Source organism: Procambarus clarkii, chromosome 21, assembly GCF_040958095.1.
Source record: "Procambarus clarkii isolate CNS0578487 chromosome 21, FALCON_Pclarkii_2.0, whole genome shotgun sequence".
Classification (NCBI taxonomy): domain Eukaryota; kingdom Metazoa; phylum Arthropoda; class Malacostraca; order Decapoda; family Cambaridae; genus Procambarus; species Procambarus clarkii.
This window is the reverse complement of record NC_091170.1, coordinates 18,553,100-18,578,958: the sequence shown is the minus strand read 5'-3', so window position 1 is coordinate 18,578,958 and position 25,859 is coordinate 18,553,100. Positions and strand designations below refer to the sequence as shown.

Sequence of the window (25,859 nt, the reverse complement as noted above, 5' to 3'; positions counted from 1 at the left end):
AAGCCTGTGTGGAAGTCTGCAAGTGTGTGGCTGGAGACCCCTGTCAATGTGTTGCTGGAGACCCCTGCCAGTGTGTTGCTGGAGACCACTGCCAGTGTGTTGCTGGAGACCCCTGCCAGTGTGTTGCTGGAGACCCCTGCCAGTGTGTTGCTGGAGACCACTGCCAGTGTGTTGCTGGAGACCCCTGCCAGTGTGTTGCTGGAGATCCCTGCCAGCGTGTTGCTGGAGACCCCTGCCAGTGTGTTGCTGGAGACCCCTGCCAGTGTGTTGCTGGAGACCCCTGCCAGTGTGTTGCTGGAGACCCCTGCCAGTGTGTTGCTAGAGACCCCTGCCAGTGTGTTGCTGGGGACCCCTGTCAGTGTGTTGCTGGAGAGTAGAAATGGTGATTGGGCACAGTAACTATACTGTGTAAGACTGGCCCATGATTTACTGAGAAAGGTGAACTCGCCGGTGTGAGGACCGTTGGAGACAGACTCAAGGAGAGAGCCTTGAGTGGTGTACGTTGGAAGATAGCAGTGAACTCGCCGGGAAGGAATATTGCAGTTTATATTGCAGTGTTATGTCATGTATATATGTGTATATATAGTTAAGAAGTACACTTGGTGATGGTTCTGTTTAGTGTTGTTTACCCCCTTTTCATTTAGATTATTTATTACTGCCAGTTCTTAATAACCAACCTATGACTCGAGGTGGGAACCAGTAAGAAGAGGCACTAAGGCCCCATATACAGTTTGACAAGTAAAGAACCTGGTTACTGGCTAAGTGAGGCCTTGACATTATTTGATGCCAGTCGAACCCTTCATCCCTCACTGTCACTCTCTGACATCTGTCCGTTGGGTAATTCCTTACCCATGTTAATGCGTTTCTGTCTACGCCTGCCTGCCTTTCAAGTTTGTATATTAATCTCCAGTGTTGTACAGTATCAAAGGTTTTTTGGCAGTCCAGATATATGCAATCTTCTCAGCCTTTTATGTCTTGCCTTATTTTCGTTACCTTATCATAAAACTTCAGGAGGTTCGTCCGGCATGATTTCCGTTGTCTAAAGTAAGTAATTATAAAAAAAAAGACGCCAAGCCATGCAGGCTAATGTAGCACCTACAAATGTGCGGGATATTCATAGGGCGCTAAATATCACCAAGGAAGCCAATCCGAGAACAAAAGCTCATATGGCGAACGATATCAAAGGTATCCGATTCACCAAGGATTCTATCGAGGGACAAATGACCGCGGGGGTCAGTAGGGAAGCAAGACACACGCTCTTCCTTGAAATTAGGACATTCAACAAAGATATGCACGACCGTAAGTGGGATAGAGGGAAACTGCAGTTTGGACAATAACGTGCAGGATGGCGCTCCATTAAATGCTCGTGAGTTAAGCGTGTATGGCCGGTACGTAACCTCGCCAGAGCCGTCTCCCACCCCCGGTTAAAGTGGTAGTAGGGAAGCCATAGGAATACGCGACCTTTAAGAGCATGAAGTTTGTTACCAGTAACAGAAGATCAGTCATCCTGCTAACGGGCACGGATTGAGGAATGAATAACTGGGTCAGAGTCGGAAGAAGGAACACCTTTTTTTGGCGGGAAATGGAACAGGTGCTGATTGCCTCTTTAGCGGCAGTATCCACACGCCGATTTAAGTGAATACCATCATGACTAGGAACCCAGCAAAACTCGACTTAAATCTGCAGGAGATAAGAAATAGCCAATATTGAATTTCGACGACGACAGGATAGACAGAATTAAATGACTCCAGAGCCATGAGGGCACTGCGAGAGTCAACTACAACCACAAAGGAAGAATTACAGCGAGAAAGCAGTTAACGAAGAGCATACAAAATTGCATAAAGTCTGCCGAGAAGATGCTAGTCTCTGGAGGCAGGCAACACATATAGGTGCCATCAGGAAATACAACAGAGTAGCCTACACTGTTGGCAGATACCTGGTTGATACCTGGTTGATGGGGTTCTGGGAGTTCTACTCCCCAAGCCCGGCCCGAGGCCAGGCTTGACTTGTGAGAGTTTGGTCCACCAGGCTGTTGCTTGGAGCGGCCCGCAGGCCCACATACCCACCACAGCCCGGTTGGTCCGGCACTCCTTGGAGGAATAAATCTAGTTTCCTCTTGAAAATGTCCACGGTTGTTCCGGCAATATTTCTTATGCTTGCTGGGAGGACGTTGAACAACCGCGGACCTCTGATGTTTATACAGTGTTCTCTGATTGTGCCTATGGCACCTCTGCTCTTCACTGGTTCTATTCTACATTTTCTTCCATATCGTTTACTCCAGTACGTTGTTATTTTACTGTGTAGATTTGGTACTTGGCCCTCCAGTATCTTCCAGGTATATATTATTTGATATCTCTCTCGTCTTCTTTCTAGTGAGTACATTTGGAGGGCTTTGAGACGATCCCAATAATTTAGGTGCTTTATTGCGTCTATGCGTGCCGTATATGTTCTCTGTATTCCCTCTATTTCAGCAATCTCTCCTGCTCTGAAGGGGGAAGTGAGTACTGAACAGTACTCAAGACGGGACAACACAAGTGACTTGAAGAGTACAACCATTGTGATGGGATCCCTGGATTTGAAAGTTCTCGTAATCCATCCTATCATTTTTCTGGCTGTCGCAATATTTGCTTGGTTATGCTCCTTAAACTTTAGGTCGTCAGACATTATTATTCCCAAATCCTTTACATGCCGTTTTCCTACTATGGGTACATTTGATTGTGTTTTGTACTCTGTATTATGTTTAAGGTTCTCATTTTTACCGTACCTGAGTACCTGGAATTTATCACTGTTAAACATCATGTTATTTTCTGATGCCCAGTCGAAAACTTTATTAATATCAGCTTGAGGTTTTTCAATGTCCTCAGCCGAGGTAATTTTCATACTGATTTTTGTGTCATCTGCAAAGGATGATACGAAGCTGTGACCTGTATTTTTGTCTATATCTGATATGAGAATAAGGAAAAGCAGCGGTGCAAGGACTGTACCCTGAGGTACAGAGCTTTTCACTGCACTTGGACTAGATTTTATATGGTTGACAGTTACTCGCTGAGTCCTGTTTGACAGAAAACTGAGTATCCAGCGTCCTACTTTACCGGTTATTCCCATTGACTTCATTTTGTGTGCTATCACGCCATGGTCACATTTATCGAAAGCCTTTGCGAAGTCCAGTGTATATCACATCAGCATTCTGTTTTTCTTCTAATGCCTCAGTGACTTTGTCGTAGTGCTCAAGTAGCTGTGAGAGGCACGATCTTCCCGCTCGAAATCCATGTTGGCCTGGGTTGTGAAGGTCATTGGTCAGACTTAGACAAATCTGTGAAGACAGAGACTGAGTGGGAGTGTGAAGAAAAGTGAGCAAGGAAAAGGCGTTTCAGAACCGGGGGTAAAAACTTTTTTCGTGTGAGTCAAGGTTTTAGCTAAACTGAGGAAGGGGGACCCTCCACGGGGGCAAGGGTCGAATGACATGAGAAGAAATTTAGAGAACGCGAACCGAGAGATAACAGTACAAGCGAAAAAATCGTACAGAAAAGTGAAGATGGTGAAAGGAAACGGCCAACGAGAGAGGTAAAGGTCAAACTACGACATAAGCTAGAGTGTGGGTGTTGTAGGAACCACGCAATGTAGCGAAGGCAGTAGCGATCACGGTGATACTGTAGAGACAAGATGCCAGCTTCAACATACAGGCTCTGGGTAGGTGTCGAACGAACAAGAGTTTGCAATAACAAGAGCAAAAAACAAAATACCGTTCATAATGGCCTCCTCACTGAGTCAAATACAGTATTTGGAGCTTTCACAGAAACCCATGAAGTTAAACTCTTGGACTGTGAGATCTAGATACCAGAATATAATCTACATAGATGTGATAGGAGTCTCTTATCGGAGCTCCTTAACTCTACAAATGATGTGGTCGAAGTACTGGGAATAAAAACAGAGAAAATAAACTTAGTTGTTATTCTTATGTACAAATTGCCATGTGCAACGGCTGAGGAACTCACAGAACAGATAACAAAATAGAGAACCACCTTGATAATCTGCCAAACCCAGTACCTGATATCTTCCTAGGTGACTTCAACTTGCCTAGTTTAAAATGGAGAATAGGAAACAATAATATTATAACAGGAAATATATATGGACATAACCAACCACAGGTCAGAGAAGTACTTAGATTCTGTGACAAATTTTCACTCACCCAGCAGATAACAGAGCCAACTTGGAACGAAAATATTCTAGATCTGAACTTCACAAATAATGAAGACATAATTAGGGACATTACAATCTCAGATACCACATACTCTGATCAATAGCTCATTGAAGTGCAAATTAAGATCAATACATGTAATAGACCTAAAACAAAGATCAAGCGAGTGGGGTTATTCAATAAATTCAATTTTATTAATAAATGGAAAGACTGGGAAAAAAATATACAGGGTACATAGAAACATTCAATAGGAAATTATTCTAAGTAATAGAAGTCACTCACAAGGAATAGAACAACTGACTTCCGAAGCATATAAAGTTTGTCTGAAACATGTTTCTTTGCGGAAAGCCAGAAAGAGGACCAACTTAGAAAGAGAACGCAGACGACACTCCCAAAGAAGGAAAACTAACTTAAATCTTTAAGCAGACATGACTATCCCTATAAAGAAGTAATAATTTAAACATGGAGATGGAGGAAATCGAGCAGTGACTGAAGCATTCTCATCAGATTAAAGACATACAATAAGAACAGAAAGCCATACAAGAGAGAAACAAAAACCCAAAATATGTCTTCACATGTGTGAAATCAAAAGCAAAAATCACAGTCAGTATTTAACCTATTCTTACAAGCGGTTCAAACACAAAGGATGACAAACAAAATTAGTGAAATCCAGAAAAAGCAAGAGTACATGTTTATCACTCCAATAAACAGCATGGAAGGAATAGATCTGGACAGCTTCTTTATGCGTAATTTCGAAATCCCTGAGAGTATAACTGATATCAACAAGAACGCTGCTGATTTTGGAAGATAAATTTACAACATGCCCATGCATTCAGCCCCGGGTACAGACTCATGGAATTCAATATTTAGTAAGAAATTCAAAGTGCCAGTAGCGCAGGCACTCAGTATAGAGTGGAGGAAGAGCTTGGATACCGGGAAGATGCCAGATGCGCTTAAATCAGCAGACATAGCTCCTCTACACAAGGGAGGGAGCAAAGCACTAGCAAAGAATTATAGCCAGTTGCACTAACGTCCCACATAAAAGTATTTAAGAGAGTGATCAGGCGTCAGGTTTCTAATTTCATAGAGACCAGTGACCTTCACAACCCAGGCCAACATGGATTTAGAGCGGGAAGATCATGCCTCTTACAGCTACTGGACCACTATGACAAAATCACTGAGGCAGTTGAAGAAAAACAAAATGCAGATGTGTTATACACGGACTTCGCAAAGGCATTTGATAAATGTGACCATGGGGTGATAGCACACAAAATGAGGTCAATGGGAATAGCAGGAAAAGTAGGACGGTGGATATTAAAATTTCTGTCTAACAGATCACACACGTAACAGTCAACAAAATAAAATCGAATCTAAGTGCAGTTAAAAGCTCTGTGCCTCAGGGTACAGTCCTTGCACTCCTTATTCTGATATCAGATATAGACAAAAATACGAGTCACAGCTTCGGATCATCTTTTACAGATAAGACAAAAGTCAGTGATAATTACTTCTGTTGAACACATTGATAAACTACAAGCAGATATCAATAAAGTTTTCGACTGGGCAGCAAAAAATAACATGGTGTTTAACAATGATAAATTCCAGGTACTCAGGTACAGTAAAAATGAGGACCTTAAACATAAAACAGGTCTACAAAACACAATCAAATCTGCTCATAGAAGGAAAGCAGCATGTAAAGGATCTGGGAATAATGATGTCTGATGACCTAACGTTTAGGGAGCATAACGAAGCAAATATTGCGTCAGCCAAAAAATGATAGGATGGATTACGAGAACCTTCATATCCAGGGATCCCATCACAATATTTGTACTCTACAAATCACTTGTGCTGTCCCGTCTTGAGTACTGCACAATACTCGCTTTCTTTTCAGAGGAGAGATTTCTGAATAGAGGGCATACAGAGAACATACACGGCATTCAAAGACGCGATAAAGCATCTAAATTATTGGGATCGTCTCAAAGCTCTCCAAATGTACTCCCAAGAGAGGAGACGAGAGAGAAACAAAATAAAATACACGTTGAAAACACTGGAGGGCCAGGTCCCAAATCTAAACAGTTATATAACAACATACTGGAGTAAACGATTTAGAAGGAAATCTTCAGGAGAAACCTGGACAATTTTCTCCAAGAAGTGCCAGACCAACCAGGATGTGGTGGATATATTCTCACTCGCCGCTTAGCGAACGCTTTGGCCTGGATTCGTATCCTGGCCGGGAAGGATTAACTGGGCACCATTTCTTAACTGTAGCCTCTGTTCACCCAACAGTGAATTGGTACCTGGTTGTTGAACGGTTTGGAGGGTCGTATTCCGAGGGAAATTAGGATTAAGGACTTGCCCGAAACGCTATGCGAGCTATTGGCTGTTCAAGAATGTAGGAACTTTTGTATATATATTATAAAAAAAAAACAATGTGGGCCTGCGGGCCGTTCCAAGCAACAGCCTGTTGGACCAAGCTTTCACAAGTCAACCCTGGCCCCGGGCTGGGCTTGGGGAGTAGAAGAACTCTCAGAACCCCATCCAGGTACAATGCGGGTTAGATTAACACAAGTGAGCTAGGGTATATGTTATATTTACCCATGAGGGCTAGGATATGTTGTATTAACCATGTGAGTTAGTATATTTGTTATATTAACCCATGATAAGTAGGATATATTTTAAATTAACAATGTCAGCTACGTTATATGTTATATTAACCTATGCGAGCTAGGATATATGGTATATTAACCCATGTGAGCTAGGATACATGTTATATTAACCCTTAGATGCTTGAACATACATGAGCCGGTCGGCCGAGCGGACAGCACGCTGGGCTTGTGATTCTGTGGTCATGGGATCGATCCCAGGCGCCGGCGAGAAACTATGGGCAGAGTTTCTTTCACCCTATGCTCCTGTTACCTAGCAGTAAAATAAGTACCTGGGTGTTAGTCAGCTGTCACAGGCTGCTTCCTGGGGGTGGAGGCCTGGTCGAGGACTGGGCCGCGGGGACACTAAAAGCCCAAAAATCATCTCAAGATAACCTCAAGATGGTTCCTATCATTTTCTTGCTTTGTGCCAATATATAGACCATAAACACTGGTCCCGGAGACGAGAGGCAAGAGCCTACAAGGAACGCTGTGGCAGGCCAGAGTAGTACAGTCAGGGGCCATTACATTGTGCCAAGTACTGAGTACTTCAGGCTTCATCACCCTGTTCAGTTGTTACATGACTTACTGGATAATAACGCGCAGGAGGTATACTCGCATCACCACCAACTTGGAGTATATCACAAGGTATACTCACATCATAAGTAACTTAGAGGAGAGCAGGAGGTATACTCACATCACCACCAACTTGGAGGAGAGCAGGAGGTATACTCGCATCACCACCAACTTGGAGTATATCACAAGGTATACTCACATCATCAGTAACTTAGAGGAGAGCAGGAGATATACTCACATCACCACCAACTTGGAAGAGAGCAGGAGGTATACTCACATCACCACCAACTTGGAAGAGAGCAGGAGGTATACTCACATCACCACCAACTTGGAAGAGAGCAGGAGGTATACTCCCATCACCACCAACTTGGAGGAGAGCAGGAGGTATACTCACATCACCACCAACTTGGAGGAGAGCAGGAGGTATACTCACATCACCACCAACTTGGAGGAGAGCAGGAGGTATACTCACATCACCACCAACTTGGAGGAGAGCAGGAGGTATACTCACATCACCACCAACTTGGAGGAGAGCAGGAGGTATACTCACATCACCACCAACTTGGAGTATATCACAAGGTATACTCACATCATCAGCCACTTGGAGGTCAACATCGAGGTTGACGGTGGTGCAGGAATGCGAGAGTTGGATGGGCATCATCTCCTTGATGATGGCTGAGAGGTAGTGAAGCGACGTTGTTGCTGCTCCAGCCACAGTGTCTCCCACGGTTCGAACCTCAAGACTGTAGAAGCACGTGAAGAAAATATTTACTCCTTGATTGCATTAACAAAACCGTGATTGCTTAAGAGAGTTTGAAATAATACATTTAACTTCAGTAATGAATGCGTTGTATAATTTATTTCTAAAATGTATAGTTACTAGTATTCATGACGGAGTCCCGGTAGTATAGTCGGCTTCGTTCTCAACTTACAATCAAGAATTCCGGGTTCGAATCCAATGCGGGAGAGAAATCATTGGGATCAGTTTTTATCACCTAATACATCTCTTCACTTAGCACTAAGTAGATACCCAGGAGTTAGTCAGCTTGCTGTGGGGTTCCATCCTGGGCGTGATTAGTAATTCAATCTTAGGGGCCGGCTAGACCTGTTGCTGAGCCTCCTAGACCAGTTGCTGAGCCTGCTAGACCAGTTCCTGAGCCGAATAGACCTGTTGATGAGCCTGCTAGACCTGTTGCTGAGCCTGCAAGACCTGTTACTGAGCCTGCTAGACCTGTTGCTGAGCCTGCTAGACCTGTTGCTGAGCCGGCTAGACCTGTTATTGAGCCTGCTAGACCTGTTGCTGAGCCTGCAAGACCTGTTACTGAGCCTGCTGTTCCTGTTGCTGAGCCTGCTAGACCTGTTGCTGAGCCTGTTAGACCTGTTGCTGAGCCTGCAGGACCTGTTGCTAAACCTGCTAGACCTGTTGATGAGTCTGCTAGACCTGTTGTTGAGCCTGCTAGACCTGTTCCTGAGCCAGCAAGACCTGTTGCTGAGCCTGCTGTACCTGTTGCTGAGCATGCTAGACTTGTTGCTGAGCAGGCAAGACCTGTTGCTGAGCCTGCTAGACCAGTTCCTGAGCCGAATAGACCTGTTGATGAGCCTGCTAGACCTGTTGCTGAGCCTGCAAGACCTGTTACTGAGCCTGCTAGACCTGTTGCTGAGCCTGCTAGACCTGTTGCTGAGCCGGCTAGACCTGTTATTGAGCCTGCTAGACCTGTTGCTGAGCCTGCAAGACCTGTTACTGAGCCTGCTGTTCCTGTTGCTGAGCCTGCTAGACCTGTTGCTGAGCCTGTTAGACCTGTTGCTGAGCCTGCAGGACCTGTTGCTAAACCTGCTAGACCTGTTGATGAGTCTGCTAGACCTGTTGTTGAGCCTGCTAGACCTGTTCCTGAGCCAGCAAGACCTGTTGCTGAGCCTGCTGTACCTGTTGCTGAGCATGCTAGACTTGTTGCTGAGCAGGCAAGACCTGTTGCTGAGCCTGCTAGACCTGTTGCTGAGCCTGCTAGACCTCTTGTTGAGCCTGCTAGACCTGATGCTGAGTCTGCTAGACCTGATGCTGAGCCTGCAAGACCTGTTGCTGAGCCTGCTAGACCTGTTACTGAGCTGGCTAGACCTGTTGCTGAGCCTGCTAGACCTGTTGCTGAACCGGCTAGACCTGTTGCTGAGGCTGCTAGACCTGTTGCTGAGCCTGCTAGACCTGTTGCTGAGCCTGCTAGACCTGTTCTGAGCCTGGAAGACCTGTTGCTGAGCCTGCTAGACCTTTTGCTGAGCCCGCTAGACCTGTTGCTAAGCCTGCTAGACCTGTTGCTGAACCGGCTAGAACTGTTGCTGAGCAGGCTAGACCTGTTGCTGAGCCTGCTAGACCTGTTGTTGAGCCTGCTAGAACTGTTGCAGAACATGATAGACCTGTTGCTGAGCCTGCTAGACTTGTTGCTGAGCCTGCTAGACCTGTTGCTGAACCTGCTAGACCTGTTGCTGAGCCGGCTAGACCTGTTTCTGAGCCTGCTAGACCTGTTGCTGAGCCTGCTAGACCTGTTGCTGAGCATGCTAGCCCTGTTGCTGAGCATGCTAGCCCTGTTGCTGAGCCGGCTAGACCTGTTGCTGAGCCTGCTAGACCTGTTGCTGAGCATGCTAGCCCTGTTGCTGAGCCTGCTAGACCTGTTGCTGAGCCGGCTAGACCTGTTGCTGAGCAGGCAAGACCTGCTGCTGAGCCTGCTAGACCTGTTGCTGAGCCTGCTAGACCTGTTGTTGAGCCTACTAGACCCATTGCTGAGGCTGCAAGACCTGTTGCTGAGCAGATTAGACCTGTTGCTGAGCCTGCTAGACCCGTTGCTGAGCCTGCACGAATTGTTACTGAGGCTGGTAGACCTGTTGCTGAGCCTGCAAGACCTGATGCTCAGCCTGCTAGACCAGTTGCTGAGTCTGTTATACCTGTTGATGAGCCTGATACACCTGTTGCTTAGCCTGCAGGACCAGTTGCTGAGCCTACTAGACCTGTTGCTGAGACGGCAAGACCTGTTGCTCAGCCGGCTAGACCTGTTGCTGAGCCTGCTATAACCGTTGCGGAGCCTGCTAGACCTGCTGCTGAGCCTGCTAAACCTGTTGCTGAGCCTACTAGACCTGTTGCTGAGCCGGCTAGACCTGTTGCTGAGCTGGCTAGACCTGTTGCTGAGCCTACTAGACCTGTTGCTGAGCCTGCTAGACCCGTTGCTGAGCAGGCAAGACCTGTTGCTGAGCCTGCTAGAACTGTTGCTGAGCCTGCTAGACTTGTTGCTGAGCTTGCTGGACCTGTTAGTGAGGCTGCTGGACCCGTTGCTGAGCCTGCTAGATCTGTTGCAGAGCCTGCTAGATCTGTTGTTGAGCCTTCTAGACCTTATGCTGAGTCTGCTAGACCTGTTGCTGAGCCTGCAAGACCTATTCTGAGCCTGCAAGACCTGTTGCTGAGACTGCTAGACCTGTTGCTGATCCGGGTAGACCTGTTGCTGAGCCTGCTAGACCTGTTGCTGAACCTGCTAGACCTGTTGCTGAGCCGGCTAGACCTGTTGCTGAGCAGGGTAGACCTGTTGCTGAGCCTGCTAGACATGTTACTGAGCTTGCTAGACCCGTTGCTGAGGCTGCTAGACCTGTTGCTGAGTAGGTTAGACCTGTTGCTGAGCCTGCTAGACCCGTTGCTGAGCCTGCTAGATCTGTTACTGAGGCTGATAGACTTGTTGCTGAGCCTGCAAGACCTGATGCTGAGCCTTCTAGACCAGTTGCTGAGCCTGCTATACCCGTTGCTGAGCCTGCTAGACCTGTTGTGGAGCCTGCTAGACCTGTTGCTGAGCCGACTAGACATGTTGCTGAGCTGGCAAGACCTGTTGCTGAGCCTGCTAGACCCGTTGCTGAGCCTGCTAGACCTGTTGTGGAGCCTGCTAGACCTGTTGCTGAGCCGACTAGACATGTTGCTGAGCTGGCAAGACCTGTTGCTGAGCCTGCTAGACCCGTTGCTGAGCCTGCTAGACCAGTCGCTTAGCAGGCTAGACCTGTTGCTAAGCCTGCTAGACCTGTTGCTGAGCCTGCAAGACCTGTTGCTGAGCCTGCTAGATCTGTTGCTAAGTAGGCAAGACCTCTTGCTGTGCCTCCTAGACCTGTTGCTGAGCCTGCTAGACCTGTTGCTGGGCCTGCTAGACCTGTTGCTGAGCAGGCAAGACCTGTTGCTGAGCCTGCTAGACCTGTTGCTGTGCCTGCTAGACCTGTTGCTGAGCCTGCTAGATCTATTGCTGAGCCTGCAAGATCCATTGCTGAGTCTGATAGACGTGTTGTTGAGCCGGCAAGACCTGTTCCTGTGCCTGTTAGACCTGTTGCTGAGCCGGCCAGACCTGTTCCTGAGCCTGCTAGACCTGTTGCTGAGCAGGCAAGAACTGTTGCTGAGCATGCTAGACCTGTTGCTGAGCCTGCTAGACCTGTTACTGAGCCTGCTAGACCTGTTGCTGAACCTGCTAGACCTGTTGCTGAGCCGGCTAGACCTGTTGCTGAGCCTGCTAGACCTGTTGCTGAGCCTGCTAGAACCGATGCAGGGCATGCTAGACCTGTTGCTGAGCCTTCTAGACCTGTTGCTGAGCCTGCTAGACTTGTTGCTGAGCCTGCTAGACCTGTTGCTGAGCCGGCTAGACTTGTTGCTGAGCAGTCAAGACCTGCTGCTGAGCCTGCTTGACCTGTTGCTGAGCCTGCTACACCTGTTGCTGAGGCTGCTAGACCTGTTGCTGAGAAGGTTAGACCTGTTGCTGAGCCTGCTAGAGCCGTTGCTGAGCCTGCTAGATCTGTTACTGAGGCTAGTAGACCTGTTGCTGAGCCTGCAAGACCTGATGCTGAGTCTGCTAGACCAGTTGCTGAGCCTGCTATACCTGTTGCTGAGCCTGATACACCTGTTGCTGAGCCTGCAGGACCTGTTGCTGAGCCTACTAGACCTGTTGCTGAGCCGGCTACACCTATTGCTGAGCCTGCTATACCCGTTGCTGAGCCTGCTAGACCTGTTGCTGAGCCTGCTAGACCTGTTGCTGAGCCGGCTAGACCTGTTGCTGAGTAGGCTAGACCTGTTGCTGAGCCTACTAGACCCGTTGCTGAGCCTGCAAGACCTGTTGCTGAGCCTGCTAGACCCGTTGCTGAGCCTGCTAGACCAGTCGCTTAGAAGGCTAGACCTGTTGATAAGCCTGCTAGGCCTGTTGCTGAGCCTGCAAGACCTGTTGCTGAGCCTGCTAGATCTGTTGCTAAGTAGGCAAGACCTCTTGATGTGCCTCCTAGACCTGTTGCTGAGCCTTGTAGACTTGTTGCTGGGCCTGCTAGACCTGTTGCTGAGCAGGCAAGACCTGTTGCTGCGCCTGCTAGACCTGTTGCTGAGCCTGCTAGACCTGTTGCTCAGCCTGCTAGACCTGTTGCTGAGCCTGCAAGATCTATTGCTGAGCCTGCTAGATCCGTTGCTGAGTCTGAGAGACCTGTTGCTGAGCCTGCTAGACCCGTTGCTGAGCCTGATAGATCTGTTCCTGAGCCTGATAGATCTGTTGCTGAGCCTGCTAGTCCTGTTGCTGAGCAGGCAAGACCTGTCTGAGCATGCTAGACCTGTTGCAGAGCCTGCTAGACCTGTTACTGAGCCTGCTAGACCTGTTGCTGAACCTGCTAGACCTGTTGGTGAGCCGGCTAGACCTGTTGCTGAGCCTGCTAGACCTGTTGCTGAGCCTGCTAGAACTGTTGCAGGGCATGCTAGACCTGTTGCTGAGCCTGCTAGACCTGTTGCTGAGCCGGCTAGACTTGTTGCTGAGCCTGCTAGACCTGTTGCTGAGCAGGCAAGACCTGCTGCTGACCCTGTTAGACCCGTTGCTTTGCCTGCTAGATCTGTTACTGAGGCTGGTAGACCTGTTGCTGAGCCTGCAAGACCTGATGGTGAGCCTGATACACCTGTTGCTGATCCTGCAGGACCTGTTGCTGAGCCTACTTGATCTGTTGCTGAGCCGGCTAGACCTGTTGCTGAGCCGGGTAGACCTGTTGCTGAGCCTGCTTTACCCGTTGCTGAGCCTGCTAGAAGTGTTGCTGAGCCTGCTAGACCTGTTGCTGAGCCGGCTAGACCTGTTGCTGAGCTGGTTAGACCTGTTGCTGAGCCTACTAGACCCATTGCTGAACCTGCTAGACCTGTTGCTGAGCCTGCTAGACCCGTTGCTGAGCCTACAAGACCTGTTGCTGAGCCTGCTAGATCTGTTGCTAAGCAGGCAAGACCTGTTGCTCTGCCTCCTAGACCTGTTGCTGAGCCTGTTAGACCTGTTGCTGAGCCTGCTTGACCTGTTGCTGAGCCGGATAGACCTGTTGCTGAGCCTGCTAGACCTGTTGCTGAGCCTGCTAAACCTGTTGCTGGGCCTGCTAGACCTGTTGCTGAGCAGGCAAGACCTGTTGCTGAGCCTGCTACACCAGTGGCTGAGCCTGCTAGACCTGTTGATCAGCCTGCTAGACCTGTTGCTGAGCCGGCAAGACCTGTTGCTGAGCCGGCAAGACCTGTTGCTGAGCCTGCTAGACCTTTTGCTGAGCCTGCTAGACCTGTTACTGAGCCTGCTAGATCTGTCGCTGAGCCTGCTAGACCTGTTGCTGAGCCTACTAGACCTGTTGCTGAGCCGGCAAGACCTGTTGCTGAGCCTGCTAGACCTGTTGCTGAGCCGGCAAGACCTGTTGCTGAGCCAGCAAGACCTGTTCCTGAGCCTGCTAGACCTGTTGCTGAGCCGGCAAGACCTGTTGCTGAGGCTGCTAGACCTGTTGCTGAGCCGGCAAGACCTGTTGCTGAGCCTGCTAGACCTGTTGCTGAGCAGGCAAGACCTGTTGCTGAGCCTGCTAGACCCATTGCTGAGCATGCTAGACCTGTTGCTGAGCCTGCAAGACCTGTTGCTGAGCGTGTATAGACCTGTTGCTGAGCCTGCTGGACCTGTTGCTGAGCCGGTTAGACCTGTTGGTGAGCCGGCTAGACCTGTTGCTGAGCCTGCTAGGCCCGTTGCTGAGCCTGCTAGACCTGTTGCTGAGCCTGTTAGACCTGTTGCTGAGCTAGCTGGACCTTTTGCTGAGCCGGCTAAACCTGTTGCTGAGCTGCAAGACCTGTTGCTGAGCCTGCTAGACCCGTTGCTGAGCCTGCAGGACCTGTTGTTGAGCCTGCGAGATCTGTTGCTGAGCCTGCTAGACCTGTTGCTGAGCCTGTTATACCTGTTGCTGAGCCTACTAGACTCGTTGCTAAGGCTGCTAGACCTCTTGCTGAGCAGGTTAGACCTGTTGCTGAGCCTTCTGGACCCGTTGCTGAGCCTGCTAGATCCGTTGCTGAGCCTGCTAGATCTGGTACTGAGGCTGGTAGACCTGTTGCTCAGCCTGCTAGACCCGTTACTCAGCCTGCTAGACCTGTTGCTCAGCCTGCTAAACATGTTGCTGAGCCTGCTAGATCTATTGCTGAGCCTGCTAGATTCGTTGCTGAGTCTGATAGACCTGTTGCTGAGCCTGCTAGACCCATTGCTAAGCCGAGAAGACCTGTTGCTGAGCCTGCTAGACCTGTTGCTGTGCCTGCTAGACTTGTTACTGAGCCTGCTAGACCTGTTGCTGAACCTGCTAGAACTATTGCAGGGCATGCTAGACCTGTTGCTGAGCCTGCTAGACCTGTTGCTGAGCCTGCTTGACTTGTTCCTAAGGCTGCTAGACCTCTTGTGCCTAGACTTGTTACTGAGCCTGCTAGACCTGTTGCTGAACCTGCTAGAACTATTGCAGGGCATGCTAGACCTGTTGCTGAGCCTGCTAGACCTGTTGCTGAGCCTGCTAGACCTGTTGCTGAGCCTGCTTGACTTGTTCCTAAGGCTGCTAGACCTCTTGCTGAGCAGGTTAGACCTGTTGCTGATCCTGCAAGACCCGTTGCTGAGCATGGTAGATCTGTTACTGAGGCTGGTAGACCTGTTGCTGAACCTGCAAGACCTGATGCTGAGCCTGATACACCAGTTGCTGAGCCCGCTATACCTTTTGCTGAGCCTGAAACAACCTGTTGCTGAGCCTGAAACAACCTGTTGCTGAGCCTGCAGGACCTGTTGCTGAGCCTACTAGACCTGTTGCTGAGCCGGCTAGACCTGTTGCTAAGCCGGCTAGACCTGTTGCTGAGCCTGCTATTCAAGTTGCTGAGCCTGCTAGACCTGTTGCTGAGCCTGCTAGACCTGTTGCTGAGCCGGCTAGACCTGTTGCTGAGTTGGCTAGACCTGTTGCTGACCCTACTAGACACGTTGCTGAGCCTGCAAGACCTGTTGCTGAGCCTGCTAGACCCGTTGCTAAGCCTGTTAGACCTGTCGCTTAGCAGGCTAGACCTGTTGCTAAGCCTGCACGAACTGTTGCTGAGCCTGCAAGACCTGTTGCTGAGCCTGTTAGATCTGTTGCTAAGCAGGCAAGACCTGTTGCTGTGCCTTCTAGACCTGTTGCTGAGCCTGCTAGACCTGTTGCTGAGCCTGCTTGACCTGTTGCTGAGCCGGCTAGACCTGTTGCTGAGCCTGCTAGACCTGTTGCTGAGCCTGCTAAACCTGTTGCTGGGCCTGCTAGACCTGTTGCTGAGCCTGCTAGACCAGTTGCTGAGCCTGCTAGACCTGTTGCTGAGCCTGCTAAACCTGTTGCTGAGCCTGCTAAACCTGTTGCTGGGCCTGCTAGACGTGTTGCTGAGCAGGCAAGACCTGTTGCTGAGCCTGCTAGACCAGTTGCTGAGCCTGCTAGACCTGTTGCTGAGCCTGCTAGACCTGTTGCTGAGCCTGCTAGACCTATTACTGAGTCTGCTAGACCTGTTGCTGAGCCGGCTAGACCTGTTGCTGAGCCTGCTAAACCTGTTGCTGAGCCTGCTAAACCTGTTGCTGGGCCTGCTAGACCTGTTGCTGAGCAGGCAAGACCTGTTGCTGAGCCTGCAAGACCAGTTGCTGAGCCTGCTAGACCTGTTGCTGAGCCTGCTAGACCTGTTGCTGAGCCTGCTAGACCTGTTACTGAGTCTGCTAGACCTGTTGCTGAGCCTGCTAGAACTGTTGCAGGGCGTGCTAGACCTGTTGCCGAGCCTGCTAGACCTGTTGCTGAGCCTGCTAGCCCTGTTGCTAAGCCTGCTAGAGCTGTTGCTGAGCCGGCTAGACCTGTTGCTGAGCAGGGAAGACCTGCTGCTGAATCTGCTAGACCTTGCTGCTGAGCCTGCTAGACCTGTTGCTGAGGCTGCTAGACCTGTTGCTGAGCAGGTTAGACCTGTTGCTGAGCCTGCTAGACCCGTTGCTGAGCCTGCACGAATTGTTACTGAGGCTGGTAGACCTGTTGCTGAGCCTGAAAGACCTGATGCTCAGCCTGCTAGACCAGTTGCTGAGCCTGTTATACCTGTTGCTGAGCCTGATACACCTGTTGCTGAGCCTGCAGGACCAGTTGCTGAGCCTACTAGACCTGTTGCTGAGCCGGCTAGACCTGTTGCTCAGCCGGCTAGACCTGTTGCTGAGCCTGCTATAACCAGTTGCGGAGCCTGCTAGACCTGTTGCTGAGCCTGCTAGACCTGTTGCTGAGCCTGCTAGACCTGTTACTGAGCCGGCTAGACCTGTTGCTGAGCCGGCTAGACCCGTTGCTGAGCCTGCTATTCCCGTTGCTGAGCCTGCTAGACCTGTTGCTGAGCCTGCTAGACCTGATTGCTTAGCCTGCTAAACCTGTTGCTGAGCTGGCTAGACCTGTTGCTGAGCCTAGTAGACCCGTTGCTGAGCCTGCAAGACCTGTAGCTGAGCCTGCTAGACCCGTTGCTGAGCCTGCAGGACCTGTTGTTGAGCCTGCTAGATCTGTTGCTGAGCCTGCTAGACCTGTTGCTGAGCCTGTTATACCTGTTGCTGAGCCTGCTAGACTCGTTGCTAAGGCTGCTAGACCTGTTGCTGAGCAGGTTAGACCTGTTGCATGAGCCTGCTAGACCCGTTGCTGAGCCTGCTAGATCCGTTGCTGAGCCTGCTTGATCTGTTACTGAGGCTGGTAGATCTGTTGCTGAGCCTGATAAACCCGTTGCTCAGCCTGCTAGACCTGTTGCTCAGCCTGCAAGACATGTTGCTGAGCCTGCTAGATCTATTGCTGAGCCTGCTAGACCCGTTGCTGAGCCTGCTAGATCTGTTGCTGAGCCTGCTAGACCTGTTGCTGAGCCGGCAAGACCTGTTGCTGAGCCTGCTAGACCTGTTGCTGTGCCTGCTAGACTTGTTACTGAGCCTGCTATACCTGTTGCTGAACCTGCTAGACCTGTTGGTGAGCTGGCTAGACCTGTTGCTGAGCCTGCTAGACCTGTTGCTGAGCCTGCTAGAACTGTTGCTGATCCTGCTTGACCCGTTGCTGAGCCTGGTTGATCTGTTACTGAGGCTGGTAAACCTGTTGCTGAGCCTGCAAGACCTGATGCTGAGCCTGATACACCAGTTGCTGAGCCCGCTATACCTGTTGCTGAGCCTGAAACAACCTGTTGCTGAGCCTGCAGGACCTGTTGCTGAGCCTACTAGACCTGTTGCTGAGCCGGCTAGACCTGTTGCTGAGCCAGCTAGACCCATTGCTGAGCCTGCTATTCCCGTTGCTGAGCCTGCTAGACCTGTTGCTGAGCCTGCTAGACCTGTTGCTTAGCCGGCTAGACCTGTTGCTGAGCTGGCTAGACCTGTTGCTGAGCCTAGTAGACCCGTTGCTGAGCCTGCAAGACCTGTTGCTGAGCCTGCTAGACCTGTCGCTTAGCAGGCTAGACCTGTTGCTAAGCCTGCACGAACTGTTGCTGAGCCTGCAAGACTTGTTGCTGAGCCTGTTAGATCTGTTGCTAAGCAGGCAAGACCTGTTGCTGTGCCTCCTAGACCTGTTGCTGAGCCTGCTAGACCTGTTGCTGAGCCTGCTTGACCTGTTGCTGAACCGGCTATACCTGTTGCTGAGCCTGCTAGACTTGTTGCTGAGCCTGCTAAACCTGTTGCCGGGCTTGCTAGACCTGTTGCTGAGCAGGCAAGACCTGTTGCTGAGCCTGCTAGACCAGTTGCTGAGCCTGCTAGACCTGTTGCTGAGGCTGCTAGATCTGTTGCTGAGCCTGCTAGACCTGTTACTGAGTCTGCTAGACCTGTTGCTGAGCCGGCTAGACCTGTTGCTGAGCCGGCTAGACCTTTTGTTGAGCCTGCTAGGCCCATTGCTGAGACTGCTAGACCTGTTGCTGAGCCTGCTAGATCTGTTCCTGAGCCTGTTAGACCTGTTGCTGTGCCGGCTAGACCTGTTGCTGAGTCTGCTAGACCCGTTGCTGAGCCTGCTAGACCTGTTGCTGAGCCTGCTAGACCTGTTGCTGAGCCTATTAGACCTGTTGCTTAGCCTGCAAGACCTGTTGCTGAGCCTGTATAGACCTGTTGCTGAGCCTGCTGGACCTGTTGCTGAGTCAGTTAGACCCGTTGCTGGGCCTGCTAGACCTGTTGCTGAGCCTGCTAGACCTGTTGCTGAGCCTGTTAGAACTGTTGCTGAGCTGGCTGGACCTTTTGCTGAGCCGGCTAAACCTGTTGCTGAGCTGCAAGACTTGGTGCTGAGTCTGCTAGACCCGTTGCTGAGCCTGCAAGACCTGTTGTTGAGCCGGCTAGGCCTGTTGCTTAGCCGGCTAGACCTGTTGCTAAGCTGCTAGACCCGTTGCTGATTCTGCAAGACCTGTTGCTGAGCCTGCTAGACCTGTTGCTGAGTCTGTTACACCTGTTGCTGAGCCGGCTGGACCTGTTGCTGAGCTGCTAGACCCGTTGCTGAGCCTGCTAGACCTGTTGCTGAACCTGCAGGACCTGTTGCTTAGCCTGCTAGACCTGTTGCTGAGCCTGCTAGACCTGTTACTGAGCCTGCTAAACCTGTTGCTGGGCCTGCTAGACCTGTTGCTGAGCAGGCAAGACCTGTTGCTGAGCCTGCTAGACCTGTTGCTGAGCCTGCTAGACCTGTTGCTGAGCCTGTTAGACATGTTGCTGAGCCTGCTAGACCTGTTACTGAGTCTGCTAGACCTGTTGCTGAGCCGGCTAGACCTGTTGCTGAGCCGGCTAGACCTTTTGTTGAGCCTGCTAGACCTGTTGCTGAGCCTGGTACACCTGTTGCTGAGCCGGCTGGACTGTTGCTGAGCCGGCTAGACCTGTTGCTGAGCCTGCTAGACCTGTTGCTGAGCCTGCAAGACCTGTTGCTGAGCCTGCTAGACCTGTTGCTGAGCCTGCTAGTCACACCTGGTCAGGCCCCATAACTGTCACATCAGGTCAGGCCCCATAACTGTCACATCAGGTCAGGCCCCATAACTGTCACATCAGGTCAGGCCCCATAACTGTCACATCAGGTCAGGTCCCATAACTGTCACTCCTGGTCAGGCCCCATAACTGTCACACCTGGTCAGGTCCCATAACTGTCACTCCTGGTCAGGCCCCATAACTGTCACACCTGGTCAGGTCCCATAACTGTCACTCCTGGTCAGGCCCCATAACTGTCACATCAGGTCAGGCCCCATAACTGTCACACCTGGTCAGGCCCCATAACTGTCACTTCTGGTCAGGCCCCATAACTGTCACATCAGATCAGGTCCCATAACTGTCACATCAGGTCAGGCCCCATAACTGTCACATCAGATCAGGTCCCATAACTGTCACATCAGGTCAGGCCCCATAACTGTCACACCTGGTCAGGCCCCATAACTGTTACACCAGGTCAGGCCCCATATCTGTCACACCTGGTCAGGCCCCATAACTGTCACTCCTGGTCAGGCCCCATAACTGTCACATCAGGTCAGGCCCCATAACTGTCACACCTGGTCAGGCCCCATAACTGTCACACCTGGTCAGGCCCCCTAACTGTCACATCAGGTCAGGCCCCATAACTGTCACACCTGTTCAGGCCCCATAACTGTCACACCTGGTCAGGCCCCATAACTGTCACTCCTGGTCAGGCCCCATAACTGTCACTCCTGGTCAGGCTCCATAACTGTCACATCAGGTCAGGCCCCATAACTGTCACTCCTGGTCAGGCCCCATAACTGTCACTCCTGGTCAGGCCCCATAACTGTCACACCTGGTCAGGCCCTATAACTGTCACTCCTGGTCAGGCCCCATAACTGTCACATCAGATCAGGTCCCATAACTGTCACATCAGATCAGGCCCCATAACTGTCACTCCTGGTCAGGCCCCATAACTGTCACACCTGGTCAGGCCCCATAACTGTCACATCAGTTCAGGCCCCATAACTGTCACACCTGGTCAGGCCATATAACTGTCATACCAGGTCAGGCCCCATAACTGTCACACCAGGTCAGGTCCCATAACTGTCACACCTGGTCAGGCCTTATAACTGTCACATCAGGTCAGGCCCCATAACTGTCACATCAGGTCAGGCCCCATAACTGTCACTCCTGGTCAGGCCCCATAACTGTCACTCCTGGTCAGGCCCCATAACTGTCACACCTGGTCAGGCCCCATAACTGTCACTCCTGGTCAGGCCCCATAACTGTCACATCAGATCAGGTCCCATAACTGTCACATCAGATCAGGCCCCATAACTGTCACTCCTGGTCAGGCCCCATAACTGTCACACCTGGTCAGGCCCCATAACTGTCACATCAGTTCAGGCCCCATAACGGTCACACCTGGTCAGGCCCCATAACTGTCACACCTGGTCAGGCCCCATAACTGTCACATCAGATCAGGCCCCATAACTGTCACATCAGGTCAGGCCCCATAACTGTCACATCAGGTCAGGCCCCATAACTGTCTCATCAGGTCAGGCCCCATAACTGTCACATCAGGTCAGGTCCCATAACTGTCACTCCTGGTCAGGCCCCATAACTGTCACACCTGGTCAGGTCCCATAACTGTCACTCCTGGTCAGGCCCCATAACTGTCACACCTGGTCAGGTCCCATAACTGTCACTCCTGGTCAGGCCCCATAACTGTCACATCAGGTCAGGCCCCATAACTGTCACACCTGGTCAGGCCCCATAACTGTCACTCCTGGTCAGGCCCCATAACTGTCACATCAGATCAGGTCCCATAACTGTCACATCAGGTCAGGCCCCATAACTGTCACATCAGATCAGGTCCCATAACTGTCACATCAGGTCAGGCCCCATAACTGTCACACCTGGTCAGGCCCCATAAATGTTACACCAGGTCAGGCCCCATAACTGTCACACCTGGTCAGGCCCCATAACTGTCACTCCTGGTCAGGCCCCATAACTGTCACATCAGGTCAGGCCCCATAACTGTCACACCTGGTCAGGCCCCATAACTGTCACACCTGGTCAGGCCCCCTAACTGTCACATCAGGTCAGGCCCCATAACTGTCACACCTGTTCAGGCCCCATAACTGTCACACCTGGTCAGGCCCCATAACTGTCACTCCTGGTCAGGCCCCATAACTGTCACTCCTGGTCAGGCTCCATAACTGTCACATCAGGTCAGGCCCCATAACTGTCACTCCTGGTCAGGCCCCATAACTGTCACTCCTGGTCAGGCCCCATAACTGTCACACCTGGTCAGGCCCCATAACTGTCACTCCTGGTCAGGCCCCATAACTGTCACATCAGATCAGGTCCCATAACTGTCACATCAGATCAGGCCCCATAACTGTCACTCCTGGTCAGGCCCCATAACTGTCACACCTGGTCAGGCCCCATAACTGTCACATCAGTTCAGGCCCCATAACTGTCACACCTGGTCAGGCCATATAACTGTCATACCAGGTCAGGCCCCATAACTGTCACACCAGGTCAGGTCCCATAACTGTCACACCTGGTCAGGCCTTATAACTGTCACATCAGGTCAGGCCCCATAACTGTCACATCAGGTCAGGCCCCATAACTGTCACTCCTGGTCAGGCCCCATAACTGTCACTCCTCGTCAGGCCCCATAACTGTCACACCTGGTCAGGCCCCATAACTGTCACTCCTGGTCAGGCCCCATAACTGTCACATCAGATCAGGTCCCATAACTGTCACATCAGATCAGGCCCCATAACTGTCACTCCTGGTCAGGCCCCATAACTGTCACACCTGGTCAGGCCCCATAACTGTCACATCAGTTCAGGCCCCATAACGGTCACACCTGGTCAGGCCCCATAACTGTCACACCTGGTCAGGCCCCATAACTGTCACATCAGATCAGGCCCCATAACTGTCACACCTGGTCAGGCCCCATAACTGTCACTCCTGGTCAGGCCCCATAACTGTCACATCAGATCAGGCCCCATAACTGTCACATCAGGTCAGGCCCCATAACTGTCACACCAGGTCAGGCCCCATAACTGTCACATCAGGTCAGGCCCCATAACTGTCACATCAGGTCAGGCCCCATAACGGTCACACCTGGTCAGGCCCCATAACTGTCACACCTGGTCAGGCCCCATAACTGTCACATCAGATCAGGCCCCATAACTGTCACACCTGGTTAGGCCCCATAACTGTCACTCCTGGTCAGGCCCCATAACTGTCACATCAGATCAGGCCCCATAACTGTCACATCAGGTCAGGCCCCATAACTGTCACACCAGGTCAGGCCCCATAACTGTCACATCAGGTCAGGCCCCATAACTGTCACATCAGGTCAGGCCCCATTACTGTCACATCAGGTCAGGCCCCATAACTGTCACACCTGGTCAGGCCCCATAACTGTCACACCAGGTCAGGCCCCATAACTGTCACATCAGGTCAGGCCCCATAACTGTCACATCAGGTCAGGCCCCATAACTGTCACACCTGGTCAGGCCCCATAACTGTCACACCTGGTCAGGCCCCATAACTGTCACACCAGGTCAGACCCCATAACTGTCACACCAGGTCAGACCCCATAACTGTCACACCAGGTCAGACCCCATAACTGTCACACCAGGTCAGGTCCCATAACTGTCACCAGGTCAGGCCCCATAACTGTCACACCAGGTCAGACCCCATAACTGTCACACCAGGTCAGACCCCATAACTGTCACACCAGGTCAGACCCCATAACTGTCACACCAGGTCAGGTCCCATAACTGTCACCAGGTCAGGCCCCATAACTGTCACACCAGGTCAGGTCCCATAACTGTCACCAGGTCAGGCCCCATAACTGTCACACCAGGTCAGACCCCATAACTGTCACACCAGGTCAGACCCCATAACTGTCACACCAGGTCAGACCCCATAACTGTCACACCAGGTCAGGTCCCATAACTGTCACCAGGTCAGATCCCATAACTGTCACACCAGGTCAGGCCCCTGAACACCAGCAATAAGCTGGAGATGTCCCGAGGAAGTGTGTATCGAAGTATTGGTTTGCTAGCACGATGGCAGACAAGGGAATGGGGTAGTTGGTCATCATACATGCAAATGATGGTGGTATCTCAATACATAAGCTTGATAGAACCATGGTATTGAAGGGGGTGGATCTGGATGGTCGCCACCCACAACAGGCAAACTGGTCAGCTGAAGGGACCCCTTGTCGTGTGGTATTCATATCATACATACTCGCTTTTCATTATACCATACCTGTGAACCTGTTATCATACTACATGAGGAAGCCTTTCAGTATACCATACCTGCGAGAATGTCATCGTGTCATACCTGTATGCTTCACACCCTTCTCACGTGACATTAAACATTGAGGCACAAGAAGCTACGTGCATGCCACGTAATCTTGCTCTGCTTAATCTGGTTATGATAACCATACGGTTATTATAAGTCTTCTGATAACCACTTTAATATAGCATGATTTATATTAGACATGATATTCTAGGCTCCAGTACCTTTTGCCAACTGGTCCTATGATAGCGATGGCGTCTCCGGGCAGCAAGTCGACAGGAGCGGCGAGCAGCTCCCTGTGAAACCCCGCCGCGGCGAACGTCCCCGAGACTAGAGTACCCGCCAAGTCTGACCATGTGGCTGGTGCTGTGGAAAACGTCCCCCAAAATAGAGTACAACATGCATGAGTTACTTGGTGTATGAAAGAACACGTGACAAAGCCTGGTCCTCCCAGGATACAGAGCGTGTTTAGTCAGCAAATGACCACCATTTTTGTGGTGTACTGAACACGGGAGGCGTCTTAAAGGTTCCATACCAGAATATGTAATTAAATCCAATAACTATAAGAATATCATGGTAGTATTCTAAAATATATATAATCAATAAATTACTCTTTAAACCAGATCCTTTGGTAAACGGTAGAAAAAAATAAATGTTTAAATCAAAGCGGGCGCCACGCCACTAGAGAGACGCCATCTAGTGGGTGGTGGGCGGACCACCAGTGTAAACACTCCCTCGCCACAGCTGAGAGAAAGACTGCGGCCTTCAAGCTGATTAATTTCAGCCGTTTAAAGACAAAGTATTCATTTTGTAAATAGATAAATTCATAACAATAACAAATACAATATTAAATCGTTCATTGTTTAAATTGTCATTAAATCGTTTTTTTCATTGTTCACATTCATATGTGGCAAGATATCAGAATTAAAAGGATAGGCTAAAATAATGATTTATAAGAGCTATCAGTGCAAGCTGCCTTAGACTTATCATTAGTTTTACCATCAGGTATTGAGATTTATTTGTATCAACAGGTAAATGAAGGCAGCCCCGTTTGTATCAACAGGTAAATGAAGGCAGCCCCGTTTGTATCAACAGGTAAATGAAGGCAGCCCCGTTTGTATCAACAGGTAAATGAAGGCAGCCCCGTTTGTATCAACAGGTAAATGAAGGCAGCCCCGTTTGTATCAACAGGTAAATGAAGGCAGCCCCGTTTGTATCAAAAGGTAAATGAAGGCAGCCCCGTTTGTATCAACAGGTAAATGAAGGCAGCCCCGTTTGTATCAACAGGTAAATGAAGGCAGCCCCGTTTAATGTCGAGACACCTTTCCAATCTAGTCCCTAAATGAACACAGAGTCAACTAACGAATTAAGATACAGTCCACTATACCACCATACAGTCTAACCAGCGGCCACTGTATATAATTAATACTACTACACACACATAAATCACAATACCGTGATATCTCAAACCATATATCACATAACCAGTAGCACTCCAGGTTGCAATTATTTTGACTATGTGGTGGTACAGTTGACTGAGGGGCGTCTGGAAACACTCAGTGCGTAGGTTCGAACCCTCATCAAGACCCTTGTGGATTTATTCATTAATACCACTATCACAGTTGACTGCTAACTCTACTGGGTTTTCCTGTTAAGTAGTTCTTCTAATTTTATATTAATTTTTTGGTGTTGAGGAAGTCAAATAGCTCCCATAGAGACTGAAGTGAAGGGCAGAATTAGCACTAAAGTTACCAGCAATAATACCTATATTTTCTAAGTATATAATACCTATACGTTTTCTTCAGTATCAATATTTTAAGTAAAATGATCGAAATGATTTTGTGCAAGTTCACACCAGTTCTTTGATATCAGAATAGTATTGAGTATATGCTACTGATTGTTCTTATGAACAAAGCTTATGGT

At 50.1% G+C, this 25,859-nt stretch overlaps 1 protein-coding gene across 1 annotated transcript in view; it reads right to left on the bottom strand.

Annotated features, from left to right (window-relative positions):
• LOC123760677 (polycystin family receptor for egg jelly) overlaps positions 1-25,859 on the bottom strand; it is a 467,012-nt gene that overhangs the window by 325,551 nt on the left and 115,602 nt on the right. The window contains 2 exon segments of the mRNA XM_069328534.1: positions 8,003-8,156; positions 24,161-24,302. Coding sequence (XP_069184635.1) covers positions 8,003-8,156; positions 24,161-24,302 — 296 coding nt within the window.